The 26,224-nt window shown below is 37.5% G+C and overlaps 1 protein-coding gene across 4 annotated transcripts in view; it reads right to left on the bottom strand.

The window, feature by feature from the left end:
• The window catches only part of ANAPC10 (anaphase promoting complex subunit 10), a 175,260-nt gene that overhangs the window by 21,659 nt on the left and 127,377 nt on the right, over positions 1-26,224 (bottom strand). Inside the window, exons 5-6 of one of the 4 annotated variants that reach the window (XR_008480036.2) lie at positions 21,730-21,855; positions 9,964-10,944 (exon numbers count right to left, since the gene is read on the bottom strand). The exons of 2 other annotated variants lie outside the window; for them this stretch is intronic. Coding sequence is in view for 1 of the 2 variants with exons in the window: in XM_002745317.7 (XP_002745363.2) it covers positions 10,714-10,944 (231 nt within the window). In the remaining variant the exon portion in view is untranslated. Of the gene's footprint in view, positions 1-9,963; positions 10,945-21,729; positions 21,856-26,224 lie in introns of those variants that run through there. One more of the 4 variants, XM_002745317.7, reaches the window with a different exon arrangement.

Genomic DNA, 26,224 nt, shown 5'->3' with positions numbered 1-26,224 from the left:
ATGTTTAGCCCTAGAAAACAGTGATTTGCCTAGTTCAACAATGACAATACTGTTCCCTGATTTGAGATACATTTGCTTCCTTCTAGATGGAGGTGGTAATATGACCCAGTTCTTATACCAAGAGACACAAGAAGTACGCTAAAGATTTCCAAGTTCCAGAGACGGTTTTCTTCCTATCAACAGGACAGATGTGGCCAGTGTCACTCTTCTCCTTTCTTTCTATCTCAAGTGTGTGATAGTTATATCAACTATCTTTGGACCATGAGAGAATGATCTAAGAGTTCTCAGAAAGCCTCTATTAGACTGCTGGACCAATGAAGTAACCACAGACCTCCAGCCATTTTAATATATGAGAAATATAGAAACTTACTTAAATCGATGTAGTAGGAGTTTCTGTTATTCATAGCTAAATTCAATCCTGACAGAGTTATTGTGAAAATGAGATATGAGGAAGTATTTGTCAGTGCAAGATTTTAGTTTAAAATAAATGTTTACTGCATGCTACTAGACACTGGGAATTGTAATAAAGCAAATATAGAAAATAAATAAGATTAACAACTTGCCTTCAGGAGTTACAATATGCACAGTAAAATATTAATAAATTAACATAGGTTGAGCATCCTAAAGTAGAAAATCTGAAATCCAAAATGCTACAAAGTCTGAAACTTTTTGAGTGCCAACATGATGCTCAAAGGTAATGCTTATTGGAGCACTTCAGATTTTGGATTTTTGGATAAAGGATACTCAACCTGAATAGTACTGGGGGATTACACAAATGGTGAAGAGAGTTAGAACAAAACAACAAAGAAATATACAGGATTAAAGTCAGGCAAGTAAAGGCTCCCAGGGAGTGACTTTTGAGTGACATAAACTGTTGGAAAAGTGACCAGATTACAGGCCATCAGATGTTACACATTAAAAAGTAGAAAAATGAAGGAGTTATGTAGTTAAAATAGACAACCATATTTGCTTGGTTGTAGCAAAAAGGCTGAGAATAATGAAACAAGAGTCTTTTTTTTAAGTCAGGAAAGGTGTATGGGCTTGAAGGGATACCAGAGGACTTTGTATTTACTTACATAGGTTAATGTATATAGGTAATACAGAATTAGTATAAATACCAATAATTATAGAATGCCATAGGATGAAATATTATTTGGATAAGTTTATTTTAGCATAAACTAAAGGCAAGTGGTCCAACTAGGAACTTCCTGCAATTGAACTAGAATGATGTGAAATGGGGGAAACTAAAAGTGATAATGTGGAGAAAATATCTGCAGGATTCAGGGTTAGTATAAAGAGAAGGAGAGGAGTCAAAATTATACCCAATTACGAGTCTAAGAATTGAAAATTTCAAGAAAGAGATAAATTCTGTTCTAAACTGCCCAAATGACTTTGAAAACAAATTTCTGAAGAATAGGGTTATTTGCATATTCTATTAGTTGCTGAATGCTTCTCTAAAAAAATAGACACTATTTTTAATAAAGAGTAAAATCCCTTTCCCTTGTTTTTGGTAAACACTTGAATGTGTTATTATTTAGTAGCTGATGGCTTGTTATCCTCCTTTTGCCAAGGCTACTCTCTATTCAATTTTGTCTCCATATCCATTTCACATGTGATTCTTATAAATTTTAACAGTTGAAAAACAAATAGCTGGCTGAACTCTCTGCTTCAGTCTTTTGGATACTTTGCTTCTTGGTAAGTGGTATTTTGATATTGCTGTAGTAATAACAGGAAATGATCTGTTAAAATCTGGATCTCTAGCCACAGATGAATGCCAGTGTAAAGAGGAGAGCTAGTCAGAATAAAGTCTATGCAAAACAGTTTGGGCCATTATTTCTAGAACCACAGAGAGAGAACCGTAATTTGCCCTCAACATTGAAAAAGTGAATACGTAGTGGAAGAACATCTTATAGTGCTCACTGAACTGCATCAGTGGAAAGCTCATGGCTATGAACTTAGTAATTAAAAAAATTGAGATGGTAAATGCTAGCGCTTCAAACATAATAATGTAAAATACCATTTCGAGAAATAAAAACTCACTCAGAAAATGTTTCACAAGAATACAGAACAATTTTAAAATTGGTCCGCTTATAATTTTGCTTCTGTTTGCAAAATAGCAAGCTGGTTCTACTCAGCAGAAAAGACAAAAGGGACAAATAATGGTGGTGGAGATAGTTATGGAATATAAAATATTGAAAAATAGATTGGCTAATAGTAAAAAGTAACTTTAACTTTCATATAAAATTGCCGTGGATTATAGCCATTCTCTTAGATTTTACGGTGGGGAGTTTTCTAATTATTAGACTTAAGTTTTTCCTGTTGATAAATCATGGTCATGAACAATTAATAAACTGATCCATGAGGTTTTCTCTCTCATCATCTCTCTCTCTCTCCAAGGCTTTCTGGATAAAATTACACAAAAACAAACTCAACTAAATGGCAGACCATGAAACACAGACAGCTTCTTGTAGAAGACTGGTAAACAGCCTTGTATTGCAAAAACTTCCAAATACCCTGCTCCAGGGAGTCAGAGTAGAAGACTGGAAGGCCAAAATAATATGGACAAAAGAAGATAATCCTGGTTTAAAAGATCTGCAAGGCAAAAATGTTTACATACTGTAATTATATTCCCTAATGTTTTATGTAACATATTCCACAAATTTTAGCACTTTAAAAAGCTAACTGAAGAATAAAAATAACCTAGAATTCACTTTATAAAACATATAATAAATATTTTACTAATTAAGAATTTTATAGCAATAACAATTTTCTAAAACATTAGATAAGTTATAATATATTAATCCGTACTACATTACTAGTCATAATGGCTAAAGGAACAGAAGGCATGTTTGCTAAAATTACTTTTCAAGATTTGTCAGTGTTTTAATCATTGAACACTTTCAAATGACAATAAATGTACAAAACATCACTTGGTTCTGAATACAAAAATCATCTGTTTAAAATTAATTGTTACTCATATAAAAACAATGATAGTCTGGATGCAAGAATAGGCTTGAAAAGCTAATAACTAGCTGATATTACAAATAGTTTTTCCAACATTCTAGCTCCTTCACAATGTCTTCTTCAGCTTCACCTCTATCTTCTTCAGTCAGAAGTATATTCTCCCTTCTCCTCTCCACTCTCATTCACTGATTAGAGAGCTCACCACTTTCTAACTTCTGGCTTGGTTGGTTAGAGACCTGTTGTTTCCTCAGTAGACTGTAAGCAACTGGAAGGCCAGGTTTACATTTTTATCTTGGTTTCCTTATTTCATTTATCTTAACTAAACCCAATAGATATGCACACACACCAAAATACAGTTGAATGAATAAGTCCTTTTAGAGTTGTGTATTTATTAGTATTCTGTGACTGTATTATTTTTAAATTCAACATTTTGTTTTTGTTGCTGTTGTTTTTGAGAAAGGGTCTCTGTCACCCAGGCTAGAGTGCAGTGGTACAATCATAGCTCACTGCAGCCTCAACTTCCTGTGCTCAAATGATCTTCCTGCCTCTCAGCTTGCTGAGTAGCTGGGACTACAGGTGCACACCACCATGCCTGGATAATTATTGTTTAAATTTTTGTAGAGACAAGGTCTTGCTCTGTTGCTCAAGCTGGTCTCAAACTCCTGGGCTCAAGCAATCCTCCCATCTTGGCCTCCAAAAATGCTAGAATTATAGGTATAAGCCATTGCACCTGGCCCCCACAATTTTTACATAAAGTTTCTAGTAATCAGTTCATAAGCTGATTTTGAAAGTGTTTTATACCCAGATTATATGTGAAATTAAATTTTTCATATTATAACTGCACAGTTTGTCCAATATTCAAAAGCACTGACTGATGAATCAGTCAATTTGCTGTCATTGTTTTATGAACTGTTAAAATTGGCTTTTCCAATCTTGGTGTTTTATTCACAGGTCCTATACAATGAGAAATATGGTTACTTCAAATCTAGCATCTTTTAGGTGATTCTTATATTAAATAAGCAGAATGCTATTTTTAAAATCAGTTCTGTTGAGGTATAATTCATATACAATATACAACTGTGTATAAAGTGTATAATTTGATGAGATTTGGCTTATATAAAGACCCATAAAATGATGACTATGATCAGGTTAATGGGTATTTCCATCATCCTCCCCAAATAGTTCATCCTTTCTTACTTCTCCCCACTCCCGATCCTGTATAACTGATCTACTTTCTGTCACTTAGTTTATATTTTCTAGAATTTTATAAAAACTGAAAATCACATGTGTACTCTTTTTTAGTTCAGCTTCTCTTAAAATAACTATTTTAGAAATTTGTGTTGTTGCATATATCAATAGCTCATTTTTATTGCTGAGTAGCATTTCATTTTATTCAGATACCAAAATTTGTTTAGACCTTCTCCTGTTGATCAACATTTAGGTTGTACCAGTTTTGATGTATTACAAATAGAGCTGCTATGAAGATGCAAATACATGTCTTTGTATGGATATATGTTTTATATTTTGGGGGTAAATATGTAGAAGTGGAATGGCTGGTACACATAGTAGGTGCATGTTGAACTTTTTAAAAAATTACCAAACTGTTTTTCAAAGTGGTTATACATTAATTACAGGCATACCTCATTTTATTTCAGTCCACAGAAAACTTCATTTTTTACAAATTGAAGGTCTGTGGCAATCCTACATTAGGAAAGTCTGTCGATGCTGTTTTTCCAACAGCAAGTGCTCACTTTGTGTCTGTGTCATTTTGGTAATTTTCCATTTCAAACTTTTTCATTATGCTTATCTCTTATGGTGATCTGTGATGGGTGACTTTTGATGTTCCTTACTATTGTAATTGTTTTGGGACTCAACATACTGAACCCACATACATATGGTGGCAAACTTACTCCATAAATGTCATATGCCCCTGACTGTTCCATTGACCAGCGGTTCCTGTCTATCTCCCTCTTCTCAGGCCTCCCTAGTGCCTGAGACCCAACAATATTGAAATTAGGCCAATAACCTTACAATGGCCCCTAAGTGTTCAAGTGAAAGGAAGAGTAACCAGTTTTTTACTTTAACTCAAAAGCTAGAAAGGATTAAGTTTAATGAGGAAGGCATGTTGAAAACTCAGGCCGAAAGCTAGGCCTCATTCTCCAAACAGCAAAGTTGTGAATAGAAGGGAAAAGTTCTTGAAGGAAATTAAAAGTACTACACTAGTGAAGCCATGAATGATAAGAAAGCAAAACAGCTTTATTCCTGATAGGGAGAAAGTCTGAGTGGTCTGAAGAGAAGATCAAAGCAGCCATAACATTTCCTTAAGCCAAGCCTAATCCAAAGTAAGGCCATGACTCTCTTTAATGTTAGGAAGGCTGAGAGAGGTGAGGAAGCTACAGAAGAAAAGTTTGAGGCTAGCAGAGATTGTTTCATAAGGTTTCAGGACAGAAGCCATCTCTATAAAATTGTGAGATGAAGGGGTTTAAAAATGGCAATATACCTCTGTCATGCCTACCTTTGAAGAAAAAAATTGAAAAATTAAAAAAATTAAAAATAAAATAAGCAGCATAGAAGCAAGCTGGCCTCACTCCCCCACAAAAACCGAAAACAAATATACAGCGCCAAGATTTTTACCAGCAACTATGCACAACTCATATATGAGGATGAGACAGATCACAGGACCATAGAGAAGCAAAAAAACTTCAAGCAGATGGTAGAAGAATCAGACTTCCACATCCACAGTGCCCCTCCTGATAATTCTGCCCTGAACCAAGCTTGCAAAAAGCCTTCCCCCAACTCAGTTTCTACACTGGAAAAAAATGAAATTGAGGTAGTAGTGTTAGTCTGTTTTTGCCTCTCTAAAAATAAATCCTTGAGGCTGGGTAATTTATAAAGAAGAGAGGTTTAATTGGCTCATGGTTCTGCAGACTGTACAGAAAGCTGGTGTCAGCATTTGCTTCTGGTGAGGGCTTCGGAAAGCTTAAAATCATGGTGGAAGGCCAAGGAGCGCCAGCATCACGTGGTAAGAGCAGGAGCAAGAGAGGGGGTTGGTGCCACACTCTTAAAACAATCAGATCTCCTGTGAACTCAGAGTGAGAATTTACTTATCACTAAGGAGATGGCATCAAGTCATTCCTGAGAAATCTACCCCCATGATCCAAACACCTCCCACAAGGCTCCACCTCCAAAACTGGGGATTACGTTTCAACATGAAATTTGGAGGGAACAAACATCCAAACCATATCAGTAGTCTATCAGCTTTCCCATCATCTTGGATTCCCTGGCAAGAGACCTGTACCTGCCTTAACACACATGAAGCATCATGACTGCTTGAAGGTATAAACATCCCTGAAGATAAGCAGAGACAAACCAGGTAGGTAGGACTACCATCTCCAGCCCTGGAAACTCTGCTCTGTAACTCAGCTAAAGGAGACACCGCATCGGAGTGGCTGTTCAGCAGCACCATGCTGTAGGAGGTATGTTCACAGGTCGCTTGGGCACAAACCACTACCAGCCTTCCTATACTGCCAGAATAATCCTTTTGGGAATTCCCCCATTTAAGACAGGCAGCACTCCAATAATTTACTAGAGCAGAGAACCTGGGATTAAGGACCACACAGAGACAAAAAGGAGGCATCGACCTAATGGTAAAGATTTGCTAAGAGCAAGGTGAAGCAGGAAGTGCTGGTGGAGAAGCTGCAGCAAGTTATCCAGAAGATCTAGAACAAGCTTGTCCAACTCTTGGGCCACTGGCTGCATGTGGCCCAGGATGGCTTTGAATGTGACCCCCCAAAATTTGTAAACTTTCTTAAAACATTGAGTTTGTTAACAAAATTTTTTTTTAGCTCATCAGCTATCGTTAGTGTTAGCGTACTCTATGTGAGGTCCAAAACAATTCTTCTTCTTCCAATGTGGCCAGGAAAGCCAAAAAATTGAGTACCCCAATCTAGAAAGTAAGGGATGAAGGAGGCTATACTAAACAAAAGATTTTCCATGTAGAGGAACAGCCTTCTATTGGAAAATGATGCCACCTTGGACTTTCATAGCTAGAGAAAAGTCAATGCCTGGCTTCAAAGTTTCAAAAAACAGAGTAACTCTCTTACTAGAAGCTGATGCAGCCAGTGACTTTAAGTTGAAGCCAATGCTTATTTACCATTCTGCAAACCCTAGGGCCCTGAAGAATTATGCTAAATCTACTCTGCCTGTGCTCTGTCTGTGGAACAACAAAGCCTGGATGACAGTACATCTGTTTAGAGCATCATTTACTGCATGTTTTAAGCCCCTTTGTTGAGATCCACTGCTCAAAAAAAAGATTCTTTCAAAATATTATTTCTCATTGTCAATATATATACCTGGTCACCCTAGAGCTCTGATGGAGACTTATGCTGTTTTTATGCCTGCTAACACAACATCCATTCTGCAGCCGATGAACCAAAGAATCATTCTGACTTTCAAGTCTTATCATTTCAGAAATACATTTCATAAGGCACTAGCAGCTAAGTGATTGTTTTGATAGATCTCAGCGAAATTGAGAACATTCTAAAAAGGATTTACCATTCTAGATGCCATAAGAACATTCATCATTTATAAAAGAAGGTCAAAATAGCAACTTTAACAGCAGTTTGTAAAGAATTTTATTCCAACCTTCATGGATGACATTGAGAGGTTCACAACTTTAGTGGAAGAAGTAATGGCACATGTGGTAGAAACAGCAAGAGAACAAGAATTAGAAGTGAAGCCTAAAGATGTGTCTGAATGGCTACAATCTCATGATAAAACTTGGATGGCTGAAGAGCTGCTTCTCATGGATGAGGAATAAAACTGGTTTTTTGAAATGGAATCTATTCCTAGTGAAGAAACTGTGCATATTGTTGAAATGACAACAAAGGACTCAGAAGAGTACATCAACTTAATTGATAAAGCAATAGCTGGACTTGAGAGGATTGACTCCAATTTTGAAAGAAGTTCTATTGTGAGTAAAATGCTACCAAACAGCATCACATGCAACAGAGAAATCTTTTTTCTTTTTCTTTTGAGATGGAGTTTTGCTCTTATTACCCAGGCTGTAGTGCAATGGCGCGATCTTGGCTCACCGCAATCTCCGACTCCTGGGTCGAAGCAATTCTCCTACCTCAGCCTCCCGAGTAGCTGGGACTACAGGCTGTGCCACCACGCCCAGCTAATTTTTGTATTTTTAGTAGAGACGAGGTTTCACTGTGTTGACCAGCATAGTCTTGATCTCCTGACCTAACGATCCACCTGCCTTGGCCTCCCAAAGTGCTGGGATTAATAGGCTTGAGCCACTGTGCCCGGCCCCAGAGAAATCTTTTATGAAAAGTCTATCAATGAGGCAAAGTTCATTGTTGTTCTATTTTAAGAAATTGCCATGTCAGCATTCAGCAACCACCACCTGCTAAGTCAGCAGCCATCAACACCTAGATGAGACCCTCCACCTGGCAAAGAGGTTATAACTTGCCTAAGCTTCAGATTATTGTTAGCACTTAGCAATAGTATTTTAAAGGTATGCATACATTTTTTAGACTACGATATAGTATAAACATAATGTTATAAGCACTGGGAAACCAAAATGTTTCGGTGACCCACTTTATTGTGATATTCAGTTTACTATATTATGTGGTGGTCTGAAATTGAACCTGCAGCATCTTGAGGTATGCCTGTACCAGCAGTGTGAAGTCCATTTTCTCCACATTGTTGTCAATACTTGGAATAATCATTTTAATTGTAGTCATTGTAGTGGCTGTGTAGTAGCATCTCACTGTGGTTTTTATCTGCTTTTCACTAGTGTCTAATGAAGTTGAGCATCTTTTTGTATGATTATTTGCCAATCATATAACTTCCTTAGTAAAGTAACTGTTCAATTCTTTTGCTCATTTTTAAATTGGATTTTTCTTCTTACTGTTGAGTTGTAAGAGATTTTTATATATTCTGGTCAAATATATAATTTGCACTTTAGAAAGTAAAATGCAACTGCTTTGGATAATTATGCTTTGTTAGTATAATATATAATCTATCTGTATTTTAAATTTTCCTTAATAGGGGGAAGCATCATCTCCATAGACCTAAGCTACCAAGTTTTCTTATGCCTAATAAAATGGTCAGCTAGCTGGCATATGAAAAATAGGTAAGGAGAATAAAAGTAGAAAATACATTGATTTTTCTCAATATTCTTCTAATACCTCCTGATTTTAGGAGTCTCTTAGCAAACTATTAATAGGAGATAAGAGACTAGACGGTATGTGTGACAATTAGTCTTCCTCCTCTTTTTCTTTTAAGCAAACTTAAGCAGTCAGTAAGAAGTAACATTATTAATAAAACTTCTCTCGTACTTTAAAAAAAAAATTAGATTCTATCTCTTAGGTCTAAGACTAAGACCCTGCTGTTTACATGACTGTCTTCCTTATCAGACTAAAGGAAAACATTAGTGCCTAGTGTACATTTCTATTCTTATTACCTTCATTCTCTCCATTTCCTTTAGTTCCTGTCCATGGCTTTCTCCTTCAATCCTCTCTTCTATCCTCCCCAGCATCTGACATGTATACTATGTTTAATTTGGTGATTCCAAATAAGTTTTGGTTACAGACTTTTTGGTAATCCTAAAGATCACCTACCATGCTTGTTACTTCAAAAACAACACAATGAAAATAATAATAAAATTCTTCCCAGAACTTATAGGAAAAAGAACAAAGTTTTTAATTAGCAAAAAAGTAAAACCATTTTCTGTAGTATCCAAGTAAATTAGTACTCTCTACCAGAATAAAGCAAACACACTATTATAAAATAATATTTAATACTTTCATGTACCCAGGAATGCATGAACCACAGAGAGCAATGTTTCCTAAACAAGAGTGAATCTGGATAAGTTCTGTGGGATAAATAACCATCCCCCCACCACCAGAAAAGTAACACATCTGGAGAAAAAAGTATATAGTATCTAATCTACTCATTTTACACCATGGAAAAAAACCACATTTCCATGTATTTCTTTAAAATATTTTAATATATATTAAAAAATTTCACATACCTTTATGATTTTATGGGATACATAACTGCTCAGGGAATGCCAGTGGCAGACACATATATGAAACTCTACCATAAGTACTGCTATAACTGAGATGTAGAGCAGATTATGTAGGCAATCTTTAACATAATATCATTAGGATATAGACAACCCTAGGGCCGTAAGTATTCTATGAAGGTAAATATGAGATGATTAATTATATTTCCAATATTAGATTGGTTCTCATCAGACACCTAACACTAAGCTTATTTTGACACTGTTATTAAAAAAATCCAATATTAAAAGAATAAACTTCCTCAGAGTAGAAAAAATAGTAATTTCAATCTACTAAAATGACATACATTGATAAATCACAGTCTTGTTCTTGAATATGCAATAAACAATTACTCTAATGTATGAACACTAATGAAAATAATCACCTAGCTATTATAATTGTGTACATATTGAAATTTTCAGTTCAATTCTTTTCTTTTGATATAAGGGAAAATAAAATGATTGGCTTCAAATCCATTTTTAGTAACGTAAAATATGTTAAAGAAAATAAAGATAATATGACCCCAAATTTATTTATCAAAGTTACAATAAAATATTTTTGAATATATACAAAATTACAAATAACTGATACTTTCTTTCAATAAAGGTATCTGATATACTATTTAAAGATGGGATAAAACAAAGACACATTTAATGATTTTCATCTCATTTTAAAGTCACCTTATTGAACGATACATCATGAAATCTATAGTTGTACATCTAGGAAATTTACCAATGGAGCTCTCTTCTACCGGTGTGTATATTTTAATTTGTCTCATATGGGTGTCTCTTCCATTTTGGTGATTGGCTAGAACAGCAATCTGTATCATGAATGTGCGAGTTGGCTTCTTATGATTATCAGTTAAGGGAACATGAATCCAGCCACTTGGTTCCACTAATTCGAGTTGCTGCCAAGGGAAAAAAAAATTAGGTTATGCTTTTATTCAATGAATATAATTTATAATAATGAATGCATTCTACAGTAAAATTAACATTTCACTGAAAGAATGACAATATGATGATAATCACGACCAGTTATTGGTCACTTTTACCACAGTCTACTTATAGTTGCCAAGCACTTTACATGTTCCATCTTAGGAGACAAAATGAAAACAGATGTGATTTTTGTTTATAGAACTTGTACAACTTATAAAACCCTAGAGAGCACATCTCTCACAACCTTTAAAAATATGTGAAGCACAGACAGCTGACTAGATACAGGGAGTATGTGTCTTCTCCATAAAGAGGAACCAGAATAGTAAGTAGACACTCATATTTTGAACAGATAATGTAAGAAAGAATGCTAAGATTCATCAGAGAAGAGATGGGAAGTACCAGAAGTAGATAAGGAGAGGGTTCTTATCTAAGGAGAGGTAGTTTACCCAGCCAGGAACTGACTAAGAGCCAGGAGGGGCTCCTGGATGTGGGGAAACAATAAGAGATATGGAGATACCTCCAGGGCTCTACACTCTGAAACAGGTTTATAGGATCTTAGGGATGAGAGAAACCCTCTACCCACCAGGGCCTTGGGCCTGACATAATAAGCTGTCTAAAGACTGTACAGAGATATTATCTAGAAAGGAAACTCAGAATCCCACAGGCATCTGATCCTAGAGCAACCTTAGCTAGGTGCCACTTTGAGAATCTAGATACTAGAGATTTAGAGACAAGCTTGCTGCTGCTGTGCTGCTCCAAGGAGGGAGAAGGGAGGCTGGGTACACCAGTGCACCCCTGGGAGGGTCCCTACTGACCTGTTGCAGGCTTTTGTTGAGACAGACATGAGCAGACCACATTCCCCACAGCTTCTTGCCCATGCTGCTTGCCTGGGAGGAACCTACCCTCTCTGTCAGGCCCAACGTGACATCTTGAGAGGTTAACACTGGAGAGCACCCTGCCCTCAGGTTAAGATCGAGCTGACACAGCTGCAGCTGTTAACCAGTCAAGGAGAAAAGGGGAAACCAGGCTTTCCTATGCATATCTAGAACAATACTCAGACCCTATAATGGGCTGCTGTGAGACTGAGATGTGAGTGGACTATACTCCGTATTGCTTTGTGCCCATGCTGCCTGCCTGAGAGGGGTCCTGCCCTCCCTGGATTCAGTCCCAATGTATAGGGCTTTGCCCTAGCCTCAGGCTGAGTAATAGGCATGGTGGCTACAGCTGCCAGTCAGTCAAGGAATGGAAAGAGACCAGGCTCTCTTAAGAAAACTTAGGACAAGAGACGTTGCACTGCCACAGTGGATGTGAGACTGAGGACTAGCCTGCCCAACCCACTGCAGCTTCCAGCAACACCAACATGGACTGCCTGGGATCCAGGAGGGTTGTTCTACCATTGCTACTGCCATCACCCACACCATACCAGCTGAACAACGGCCTGAGGACCCAAACACCTGGCCAAACACTCCCACTAGTAGCTTCTAAGCAAGCCACCTGGAGGTCCAAGAATCAGCCCTCCAGGACTCACTAACAGTAGAATAAAGGTAAGTTGCTTTGAGTCCTAAACACAGGCACACTTACCATAATGCTGCCACCACTGGGGCTCAAAGACTGGCTCAGATGGCAACCAAGTCCTCAGCTAAACTTCACTATAATATCAACTGATAACTGAACCCTAAGCAACCAAGGAAATCACAAATATCATTGACCTTGTATACTGATGAAGAATTTATACAAAGATCACATTACCACAGGTGCCCAAAATAGAAGCCAAAGTATTTTAATTGAAAACACCCATACATCTTCAGGAAAATATTTTCCTCTACAAAAGCAATTTCAAATAGTTGAACAAGTGACTGCTAGATCAGATGTGGAGACATCAATGGAAGAAGAGAGGAAACAAGAAAAAGCAGGGAAAAATCACATCTCCAAAGGACCACAACAATTGTCCAGTGACATACTGTAGTTAAAAAGAATACCCCAATTGAAAACTTAGAATTAGATTTGAAAATAAGGGAAAGAATTTTAAATTTAAAAAAATCCACAAAATACCCGATAAAGAATTCAAAATACTGACTAACGCTCAATGAGATGAAGGAGAAATCTGAAAACCAATACAAATAAATCAGTAAATCAATTCAGGATATGAAAAATCATCATCACTGGTCATTAGACAAATGCAAATCAAAACCAAATAGAGATAGCATCTCATGCCAATTAGAATGGCAGTTATTAAAAATCAGGAGACAATAGATGCTGGAGAGGAAGTAGAGAAATGGGAACACTTTTACACTGTTGGTGGGAGTGTAAATTAGTTCAACCATTGTGAAAGACAGTGTGGCAACTCCTCAAAGATCTAGAAATAGAAATGCCATTTGACCCAGAAATCCCATTACTGTGTATATACCCAAAGGATTACAAATCATTCTATTAAAAAGACACATGCACATGTATGTTTATTGCAGCACTGTTCACAATAGCAAAGACTTGGAACCAATGCAAATGCCCATCAATGACAGACTGGATAAAGAAAATGTGGCACATATACACCATGGAATACTATGCTGCCAGAAAAAAGGATGAGTTCATGTCCTTTGCAGGGACATGGATGAAGCTGGAAACCATCATTCTCAGCAAACTGACACAAGAGCAGAAAACCAAACACTGTATGTTCTCACTCATAAGCAGGTGTTGAAAAATGAGAACACATGGACACAGGGAAGGGAACATCATACACTGGGACCTGTCAGGGGGTAGGGAGCTAAGGGAGGGTTAGCAGGAAGTAGGGGGATAGGGAGGGATAGCATTAGGAGAAATGATGATGGGGTGATGGATGCAGCAAACCACCATGACACGTGGACACCTATGTGAAACATCTGTGCATGCTCTGCACATGTACCCCAGAACTTAAAGTATAATAATAATAATTTAAAAAATGAAAATCATATATAGGATCTTCTCAAAGCACAATGGAATAAAGCTAGAAATCTATACCAAGAGAAACTTCAGAAACTATACAAATACATGAAAATTAAACAGTATGCTTCTGAAAAATTGATGGGTCAATGAAGAAATTAAGATGGAAGTAAAAATTTTTTGAAATAAATAATGAAAACACAACACATGCAGCAAAAGCAGTGCCAACAGGGAGTTTGTAGCATTAAATGTCTATAACAAAACAGTGAAAAGATCCCAAATTAACAATCTAACATCACACTTTAAGGGAAAAAGATACAAAGAAAAAAATTCAAAGACCCAAAAAAAAAAAATACAAAGAATCAATAAAATAAAAAGCAGTTTTTTTGAAAAGATAAACAAAATTGATAAACCACTAGCTATACTAAACAGTAAGACAGAAGAGCCAAATAAATACAATGATAAATGAAAAAGGATGAAGAATGGATTAAGAAAAACCTGATACCTGAGAAATACAAAAGATCAGAGATTATTATAAAAAACTATATGCTCACAAACTAGAAGACCTAGAGTAAACTGATAAATTCTTGGAAACATACCACCTCCCAATATTGAACCAGCAAGAAAACAGACTGAACAGACCAATAATAAGTAGTGAGATAAAAGCAGTTACAAAAAATATTGCAATAAAACATAACTCAAGACCAGATGGATTCACAGTTGAATTCTAACAAACATACAAAGAAAAGCTAACACCAGTCCTCCTCAAACCATTCCAAAACATCAAGGAGGAGAGAATTCTCCCTAACTCATTCTATGAAGCCAGCTTCTCCCTGATACCAAAATCGGACAAGACGCAACAAAAACTATAGACCAATATCCCTAATAAACACAGATGCAAAAATCCTCAACAAAATACTAGCAAATCAAATCCCATAGCACATCAAAAAGATAAGAGTACAGGATCAAGTGGGATTTATTCCAGGAATGTAAGGATGGTTCAGTATAAGCAAATCAATAAACGTGACATATGACATAAAAAAATTAAAGACAAAAACCATATGATCATCTCAACAGACACATAAAGGCATTTGATAAAATGTAGAATCACTTTAATATAAAAATCCTAAACAAGCTAGGCATAGAAGGAATGTACCTCAACATAATAAAGGTCATATATGACAAAACCACAGCCATGGCCAGGTACAGTTGCTCATACCTGTAATCCTAGCACTTTGCGAGGCTGAGGAGGATAGATCATCTGAGGTCAGGAGTTCAAGACCAGCCTGGCCAACATGGTGAAACCCCGTCACTACTTAAAAAAAAAAAAAAATTAGTTGGGCGTGGTTGTGCACACCTGTAGTCCTAGCTACTTGGGAGGCTGAGGCAGAATAATCACTTGAACCTGGGAGGCAGAGGTTGCAGTGAGCCAAGATAGCACCACTGCATTCCAGCCTGGGTGATAGAGTGAGACTGTCTCAAAACAAACAACAAACAAATAAACAAAAACGAACAACAACAAAAAATCCCACAGCCATGAGATTTAATAGGAAAGAGTTGAAAGCATTCCCTCTAAGTACTGGAATATAAAAAAGATGTCCAATTTCACCACTTACATTCAAAATAGTACCAGGTGTCCCTGTCAGAGCAATCAGGCATGAGAAAAAACAAAAAAACAAAACCAGCATCCAAGTTGGAAAAGAGAACGTCAAATTATCCTTTTCTGCTAATGATGTGATCTTATATCTAGAAAACCCTCAACACTCCACCAAAAGCCTCTCATATTTGACAAATGAAATCAGAAAAGTTTAAGATAAAAAATTAATATAGAGAAATCAGTAGCATTTTCATATAACAGTAATAATCTAGCCAAGGACCAAATCAAGAAGGCAATCTCATTTACAATAGCTATCAAAAACAAACAAACAAACAAACAAACAAACAAAAAACTTTAGGAATATACTGAATGAAGGAGGTAAACAGTCTCTATAAGGAAAACTACAAAACGCTGATGAAAGAAATCACAGATGACATAAACAAATGGAAAAACATCCCAAGCTCCTAAATTGGAAGAATCAATATTATTAAAATGATGATATAGCCCAAGGCAATCTATTGATTCAATGCGATCTTTATGAAATTACCAATATCATTTTACCCAAAATTAAGGAATAAAATATCCTAAAATTCATATAGAACCAAAAAAGGGCCCAAATAGCAAGAGCAATCTTGAGAAAACAGAAAAAAGTTGGAAGTATCAAATTATTTCATTTCAAATTATACTATAAAGCTATAGTAACCAAAACAGCATGGTACTAGCATAAAACAGACATACAGGCCAGGCGCGGTGGCTCAGGCCTGGAATCCTAGCACTTTTGGAGGCTGAGGCAGGCAGATCAGGAGGTTAGGAGTTCAAGACTAGCCTGGCCAATATGGTGAAGCCCTGTCTCCACTAAAGATACCAAAAAATTAGTTGGGTGTGGTGGTGCATGCCTATAATCCCAGCTACTTGGGCGGCTGACACAGGAGAATCGCTTGAACCCGGGAGGTGGAGGTTGCAGTAAGCCAAGATCACACCATTGCACTCTAGCCTGGGCAACAAGGCAAGACTCCATCCTATGTAACAAACCTGCATGTTCTGTACATGTACTCGAAAACTTAAAGTATAATAAATAATTTTTTAAAAAATTAAAATTTAAAAAATTTAAAAAAGAGAAAATTACCAAGTACCAAATAGATACGTAAGAGCATAACTTATGTAGCATATCAAACAATTTGTTCTTTTTTAAAGTTCAACCTCACTAGTAGTTACAAGAATTTATATAAATTAAAAAGCTATATTCTTACTTACCAAATGGTATATATATTTTTTAATAATAGTCTCCAAGGTTGAGGAATCTACATATTAGTAGAATCATTTTGAGGAGGAATTTGCAATCATATAAACAGTGTAAAATTATTAATATCCTTTAATCCAAATACTATATTTCTAAGAATTTATCTTGTTATTTAGCTTATGGAAGTAATCCTAAATTAGGATAATGACTTAAGCAGAAAATTATAATCTTGTCATTATCTCACACAGTGAAAAACTGGAAATATCTTAAATGTTCTGTTAGTGGCCTGGTTGAATAAACTATGGTGCATTAAAAAAAAAAAAAATAGACACATAGATCAATGGAACAGAATACAGAACCAGAAATAAAGCCACATACCTACAACCAACTGATCTTTGACAAAGCATACAAAAACATAAATTGGAAAAGGGGCATCTTATTAATGGTGCTGGGAAAATTGGAGAGCTATAAGCAGAAGAATAAAACTAAACCCATATCTCTCACCTTATACAAAAATTAACTGAAGATAGATTAAAGACTTAATTGTTAGACCTTGAACTGCAAAAATTCCATAAGAAAATCTAAGATAAACTCTTCTGGACATTGGCCTAGGCCAAGAATGTATTACTAAGTCCTCAAAAGGAAGCAAAACGAAAACAAAATAGACAAAGGGACTTAGTTAGACCAACAAAAGCTTCTGCACAGAAGAAGAAACAATCAACAGAGTAAATAGACAACCCACAGATTGGGAAAAAATACTTGCAAACTATGCATTCAACAAAGGGCTAAGAACCAGAATCTAGAAGAAACTCAAACAGCTCAACAAGAAAAATCAAATAATCCTATTTAAAAGGTGGCAAAGTACATGAATAGATATTTTTCAAAAGAAGATTACAAGCAGCCAACAAACATGAAAAAATGCTCAATATCACTAATCACCGGAAAAATGCAAATTAAGACCACAAAAAAAATACCATTTACATCAGTCAGAAGGACTATTATTAAAAAGTCTGAAAACAACAAATGTTGGAGAGGATGCAGAGAAAAGGGAATGCTTACACACTGTTGGTGGGATGCAAATTAGTACAACCTTTATGGAAAACAGTACAGAGATTTCTCAAAGAACTAAAAAAAGAACTATCATTTGATCCAGCATCCCACTACTGGGTATCTACCCAAAGGAAAATAAATAATTATATAAAAAATTAACCTGCACTCATATGTTTATTGTAGCATTATTCACAACAGCAAAGATATGGAACAAACTAAGTGTCCATCAGTGGAGTCTTGGATATGTACACACACACACACACACACACACACACACACATACCATGGAATACTACTCAGTCATAAAAAAAGAATAAAATCATGTCTTTTAAAGAAACATAGATGGAACTAGAGGTTTTTATCCTAAGTAAAATAACACAGAAACAGAAAATAAAATAGCACACATTCTCACTTATAAGTGGGAGTTAAACAATACGTACACATGCACAGGGTGGTGTATTAATAGATACTGAAGCCTACAAATCATAGGAGGGGAGTGAGGGTTGAAAAATTACCTATATGGTACAATGTTCACATGATGGGTAGACTAAAAGCCCACACTTCACCACTACTCAGTGTATGTATGTAGAAATCTGCCCTTTGTATTCTAAATATATATATAAAAAATTAAATTAATGAAAAAATGTGAAATGCTTTTTTTATAAATTAAAAAATACATATAAATTTAACCATTACACATTATACAGACTGTTCATACAAACGAAAGTAAGTGACATGGAAAATAATTGATAATAGTAAAATACCACTACTGCTACCAACAAAAGAACACATAATTCTGGTTTTCTATGTTCAGAAATACAAAATGCCACTCAATAAATAATACTGGCTTTAGTGTCAACAGAATGGGCTTGAGTGATAGTTCCACATCTGAGGAACAATTAGAATTTAAGCATATTACCTAACCACCCTTAATTATATCATTTGTAAAAGTAGAAATCATATCACCTACCTTATAGGGATATTGGAAAGATCATATAATTTACATAAAGAAGCAAGCATATTTGACATGTAATAAGTATTCAATAATTTTTTAACCAAAAGACATAAAAGTTGTCTTCCCAAATAACTACAGCACTTGAAATATCATGGCATGCTATAAAATGTTACATTCATTTTAAATGAGATTATTGAGATAATGCCACATCCTTGAGAGAGTTCCTTGATTTTTTGGAAAAACCATATGTATTCATTAGTCATTTTCTTCCAGAATATAATTAGTCCCTGGAAACAAATCAGAACCCTCAGAAGAAGCATTACTCTTTTCAAGCCATTAAGGTAAAATATGCTGAAGTAGACATGATACCTAAAAAAGTTGTACTGCTGTTAAAATGTCTAATGTAGCCAGAGAGTAACAACATAGGTTCTGACAATAACATTGATTGACACTCAATAATGAGTGGGCAACTTTCTATACAAAACAAGAACACAAAAAAGGGCTAAGCAATTTCTTATTTACAAACATAGTCCCTTGAGGTAGTTCTATAACATCTAATATATATAACTGCTCCCATCATTAAAAAATGGTATACTCTCACAAAACTCACTCTCTTCTATAAGGAAGAATCAGACATATATAAAGGTACACAGTCAACAGAAAACCATGCTGCTACAAGGAGGAAAAAAAAAATCTAACACTATGCTTCTGGTATATTTTGTTTCAAGGACCATGCCAAATACTGGGTCTGGGTTACAAGCACAGGGCCCTGGCTTACAAGCACAATACTGGACAGCCATTGGGGCAGACACTGAGCTAGCTTCAGGAGTCTTTTTTTCATACCCCAGTGGCATCTGGAATGCCAGAAAAACAGAACTGTTCACTCACCTGAAAACAGGGCTGAAGCCAGGAAGCCAAGCAGTCTAGCTCAGTGGATCCCATGCCTATGGAGCCCAGCAAGTAAGATCCACTGGCTTGAAACTCTAACTGCCAGCACTGCAGTCTGAAGTCAACCTGGGATGCTCCAGCTAGGTGGTGGGGAGGGGCATCTGCCATTACTGAGGCTTGAGTAGGCATTTTTTCCCTCACGGTATAAACAAAGCTGCAAAGGAGTTCGAGCTGGGCAGAGCCCACTACAGCTCAGCAAAGCCACCTTAGCCAGACTGTCTTTCTACATTCCTTCTATCTGGGCACAGCATCTCTAAAAGAATGGCAGCAGCTCTAGTCAGGGGCTTATAGATCAAACTCCCATCTCCCTGGGACAGAGTACCTGGGGGAAGAGGCAGCTATGGGTGCAGCTTCAGCAGACTTAAACGTTCTTGCTTGCCAGCTCTGAAAAGAGCAGGGGATCTCCCAGCACAGTGCTCAAGCTCTGCTAAGGGACTGACTGCCTCCTCAAGTAGGTCCCTGACCCCCATGCCTCCTGACTGGGAGACACATCCCAACAGGGGTTGACAGGAGAGCTCCAGTTGGCATCTGGCTGGTGCCCCTCTGGGACAAAGTTTCCAAGGGAAGATGCAGGCAGCAATCCTTGCTGTTCTGCAGCCTCCACTGGTGATACAGGCAAACAGAGTCTGGAGTGGACCTCCAGCAAATTCTAGTGGACCTGCAGCAGAGGGGCCTGACTGTTACAAGGAAAACTAACAAAAAGAAAAAAATACCATCAACATCAACCAAAAGGACATCCTCCACACAGCAACTCCATCCAAAGCTTACCAATATCAAAGACCAAAGGTAGATAAATCCACAATGAGGAAAAACCACTGCAAAAAGGCTGAGAATTCCAAAACCCAGAACCATTTAACAATATGGATTCTCTTTTCCTCAACGCCCTGATTTCAAACAACTTTTACCTCTACCCCATCCTTTCCATAGTCATATTCAATCATAAAAGATGGCTACAAAATAGCTGAAATCTTGACTTCAAACATCCTATCTCTACAGCTTTTAATATATCAGCTTTCTCTTGTGATCCCACTATAATATCAACTTTATCTAAAGTGCTAACTTATTGATTCCATTGACTTTTTTACTGATCATTAGCTTATTCAATATCGTCAATTTCCTCTTTAAGGCAATGATAACCCAAAGGTCATTATAATAACCAACCCTCTTACCCACTTAAATCCAATGTCCCTCTTACTGTTTTACCTTTTCCTGAGTCGCAGCACAATTTTGGTTAAACCCAACTATCTGCCTATTCTGCACCTACTGGAGAAATATACCCATACTGACTGGTCTCACTTTAGATCCAAGACAACTAATTTCAAGTGCCTATTTAGCACTATACAAAATTCCTACTATATTCCCTTCGAAAATTTGCTTTCCAACTGTCTCTGGTATAGCTATTTTTGAGCTTCTCCTCAAATCCTAATAACTAATCTCTCTCTAAGTTGAAGGCATTGTATTTCACTAAGAAAACATGATCGCTAGATCCAAGATGGCCCTTTAGGAGCAAGTCAGGATTGCAGCTCCCAGTGAAAGTGTAGAGGGTGAGTGGACACTGCATTCCCAGACGGATCTTTACTGCCCACAGACCAGGAGATTCCCAGGCAGAGGAGCCCCACGGGTCACCAGTGCGGCTGTTTTGGCCAGTGTGGCTGTTTCAACCGGCGCAGCTATTTTGCCAGCGCCCAGGCACAGCGGCTCTCCGTACAAAATACACTGGTCTGGTTGCCCTTTTAAGCTGGTAATTGGAGCTCTGGGAAGGCAGATTCGCCCATTCATCTGATTAAACAGGTCTGAAACAGGGAGTCAGGCCAGGAGATTCCCGGGCAGCACCGCTGTTTCACCTGGCACAGTGGGTCGCCGCACGGGAAATCACACAGATCCAAGTGCCCTTATAGCAGGCAACTGGAAAACCTGGGAGAGTCAACCATTCAACTTAAAAAAAAAAAGGCTCTGAGGCAGGGAGCCAAGTGATGAGGCTCAGCGGGTCCCATCCCCCACAAAAACAAACAAAAAAACAGCAATTGGAAACGCTCCGGGTTGAGACTCACCGCAAGCACTGCTGAACCCAGGACAGTACAGCTCGGTGGGGGAGGGGCATTTGCCATTACTGAGGCACTCCACCCCTACGGAGGTAGTCCGCCATTGCTGAGGCAGCCTGCCATTGCCAAGGCAACCTGCCATAACAGAGAGAGTCTGTCATTACAGAGGTGGGCCACCATTGCCAAGGCAGTTCTATCTACACCCATATAAACAGGACTACAGGGAAGTTCACATGGCAGCAGGGTGGAGCCCAAAGCAGCTCAGCAAAGCCTCTGCAGGCAGACAGTGACTAGGCTGCCTCCTTGCTGGGCAGGGACGCCATGAAAATTTAAAAAAAAAAAAGGCACAACAGATACTCATAAATAAAACCCTAACTCCCTAGGACAGAGCACCTGAGGGGAAAAAAAAGGGGGTTTATGAGTTCTGCTGCAGCAGACTTAAATGTACCTGACTAGCAGCTCTGAATGAACAGCGGAGCTCACAACTCAGCACTTGAGCTCCTATAAAGAACAGACTGTCTCCTCAAGCAGCTCCCTGACCCCCGTATATCCAAAGAGTCACCTCACAAAGGAATGATCAGAGTGACATTTGGCGGGCATCATTCTGGGACAAAGATAGCAGAAGAAGAAACTGGTAGCAACCCTTAATGTTCTGTAGCTGCTGCAGGTGATCCCCAGGCAAACAGGGCCTGGAGTGGACCTCAGCAGTTCTACAGCAGAGGGGCCAGTCTGTTAGAAGGAAAACTAAGAAACAGAAATAACTTCATCATCAAAAATCTGGACATCCACTCAGAGTCCCAATTTGAAAATCAGCAACTACACAGAGGACAGGAGGATAAATCCACAAAGATGGGAATTAACCAGCACAAAAAGGTGGAAAACACCCAAAACCCTCTCCTCCTACAAGGGATCACAACTCCTCACCAGCAAGGGAAAAAAGCTAGATGGAGAATAAGTGTGATGAAATGACAGAATCAGACTTCAGAAGGTGGGTAATGAGAAATTTCCATGAGCTAAGAGAACATGTTCTAACTTAATGCAAAGAAACTAAGAACCTTGAAAAAAGATTTGATGAAATGATAACAAGAATGGACAACTTAGAGAGGAATATGAGTGAATTGATGGAGCTGGAAAACACAACACGAGAACTTCACGAAGCATGCACAAGTTTCAACAGCCGAATTGACAAAGCAGAAGAAAGGATATCACAGGTCAAAGATCAATTCAATTAAATAAAATGAAGGCAAGATTAGAGAAAAAAGCAGAAAAAGGAATGAACAAAGCCTCCAGGAAATGTGAGACTATGTGAAGAGACCTAAACTGTGTTTGATAGGTGTACCTGAATGTGATGAAGAGAATGAATCCAAGCTGGAAAATACTCTTCAGGATATTATCCAGGAAAATTTCCCCAACCTAGAAAGGCAGGCCAATATTCAAGTCCAGGAAATACAAAGACCACCACAAAGATATTCCGCAAGAAGAGCAACCCCAAGGCACATAAACATCAGATTCATCAGGGTTGAAATGAAGGAGAAAATGCTAAGGGCAGCCAGAGAGAAAGGTCAGGTTACCCACAAAGGGAAGCCCATCAGACTTACAGCAGATCTCTCGGCAGAAACCCTACAAGCCAGAAGAGAGTGGGGGCCAATATTCAACATTCTTAAAGAAAAAAACTTGCAACTCAGAATTGCATATCCAGCCAAACTAAGCTTGATAAGTGAAGGAAAAATAAAATCCTTTGCTAACAAGCAAGTACTCAGAGATTTTGTCACCACCAGGCCTGCTTTACAAGAGCTCCTGAAAGAGGCACTACACATAGAAAGGAACAACCAGTACCAGCCAATCCAAAAACATGCCAAATGGTAAAGAGCATCAACAAAATGAAGAAACTGCATCAACTAATGGGCCAAACAGCCAGCTAGCATGAAAATGGCAGTATCAAATTAACACATAACAATATTAACCCTAAATGTAAATGGGCTAAATGCACCAATCAAAAGACACAGACTGGCAAATTGGATAAAAAGCCAAAACCCACCAGTGTGCTATATCCAGGAAACCTATCTCACATGCAAGGATACACAAAGGTTCAAAATAAAGGGATGAAGGAAGATTTACCAAGCAAATGGAGAGCAAAAAAAAAAAAAAAGCAGGAGTTGCAATTCTCATTTCTGATAAAATAGACTTTAAAGCAACAAAGATCAAAAGAGACAAAGAAGGCCATTACATAATGGTAAAAGGATCGATACAACAAGAAGAGCTAATGATCCTAAATGTATATGGACCCAATACAGGAGCACCCAGATACATAAGGCAAGTTCTTAATGACTTACAAAGAGACTTAGACTCCCATACAATAATAGTGGGAGACTTTAACACTCCACTGTCAATATTAGGCAGATCAACCAGACAGAAAATTAACAAGGATATCCAGGACTTAAACTCAGACCTGGAACAAGCAAACCTGATAGACATTTACACAACTCTCCACCCCAAATCCACAGAATAACATTCTTCTCAGCTCCACATCACACTTACTATAAAATTGACCACATAATTGGAAGTAAATCACTCCTCAGCAAATGCAAAACAACTGAAATCATAACAAACAGTCTCTCAGACCACAGTGCAATCAAGTTAGAACTCAGAATTCAGAAAGTAACTCAAAACTGCACAGCTTCCTGGAAACTGAACAACTGGCTCTTGAATGTTGATTGGATAAACAATGAAATAAAGGCAGAAATAAAGAAGTTCTTTGAAACCAATGAGAATGAAGACACAACATACCAGAATCTCTGGGACACATTTAAAGCAGTCTCTAGAGGAAAATATATAGCAATAAGTGTCCACGTGAGAAAAGTGGAGATATCCAAAATTGACACCCTATCGTCAAAATTGAAAGAGCTAGAGGAGCAAGATCAAAAAAACTCAAAACCTAGCAGAAGACAAGAAATAACTAAGATCTGAGCAGAACTGTAGGAGATAGAGACACAAAAAACGCTTCAGAAAATCAATAAAACCAGGCACTGGTTTTTTGAAACGATCAACAAAATACACAGACCATTAGCCAGATTAATAAAAAAAAAAAAGAGAGAATAACCAAATAGATGCAATAAAAAACAATAAAGGGGAAATCACCACATATCCCACAGAAATTCAAACCGTCATCAGAGAATATTACAAACAACTCTATACACATAAACTAGTAAACCTGGAAGAAATGAATAAATTCCTGGACACTTGTGTCCTCCCAAGCCTAAACTAGGAAGAAGCCGAAACCATAAATAGACCATAACAAGATCTGAACTTGAGACAGCAATTAAGAACCTACCACACAAAAAAAGCCCAGGTACAGATGGGTTCACAGCCGAATTCTACCAGACAAAGAGAAACTGTTACCATTCCTTCTGAAACTATTCCAAATAATCCAAAAAGAGGGAATCCTTCCCAAATCATTTTATGAGACCAACATCATCATGATACCAAAACCCAGCAGAGACTCAACAAGAAAAGAAAACTTCAGGCCAATATCCATGATGAACATAGATGCAAAAATCTTCAATAAAATACTGGCAAACTGACTGCAACAGCACATCAAAAAGCTTATCCACCATGATCAACTAGGATTCATCCAGGGAATGCAAGGCTGGTTCAACATACACAAGTCTATAAACTTAATTCACCGCATAAACAGAACCAAAAACAAAAACCACATGATTATCTCAATTGATTCAGAGAAGGCCTTTGACAAAATTCAACAGCCCTTTATGCTAAAAAAACCCTCAATAAACTCGGTATTGATGGAACGTATCTCAAAATAATAAAAGCTATTTATGACAAACCAACAGAAAATATCATACTGAATGGGCAAAAACTGGAAGCACTCCCTTTGAAATCAGACACTAGACAAGGATGCCCTCTCTCACCACTCCTATTCGATATGGTACTGGAAGTTCTAGCCAGAGCAATCAGGCAAGAAAAAGAAATAAAGGGTATTCAAATAGGAAAGGAGGAAGCCAAATTGTCTCTATTTGCAGACGACATGATAGTATATCTAGAAGACCCCATCATCTCAGCCCAAAATCTCGTGAAACTGATAAGCAACTTCAGCAAAGTCTCAGGATACAAAATCAATGTGCAAAAATCACAAGCATTCCTATACACCAATAACAGACTTAAAGAAAGCCAAATCAAGAACAAACTGCTATTCACAATTGCTACAAAGAGAATAAAATACTTAGGAATAAAACTAACAAGGAACATAAAGGACCTCTTCAAGGAGAACTACAAACCACTGCTCAACGAAATAAGAGAGGACACAAACAGATGGAGAAACATTCCCTGTTCATGGTTAGGAAGAATCAATATTGTGAAAATGGCCATACTGCCCAAAGTAATTTACAGATTCAATGCTATCCCCATCAAGCTACCAATGACCTTCTTCACAGAACTGGAAAAAAACACCTTAAACTTCATATGGAACCAAAAGAGAGCCCACATCAAG

Source organism: Callithrix jacchus, chromosome 3 (assembly GCF_049354715.1).
Source record: "Callithrix jacchus isolate 240 chromosome 3, calJac240_pri, whole genome shotgun sequence".
NCBI classification, from domain to species: domain Eukaryota; kingdom Metazoa; phylum Chordata; class Mammalia; order Primates; family Cebidae; genus Callithrix; species Callithrix jacchus.
The sequence above is the reverse complement of the archived record's forward strand: the minus strand, read 5'-3'. Positions and strand labels throughout refer to the sequence as shown.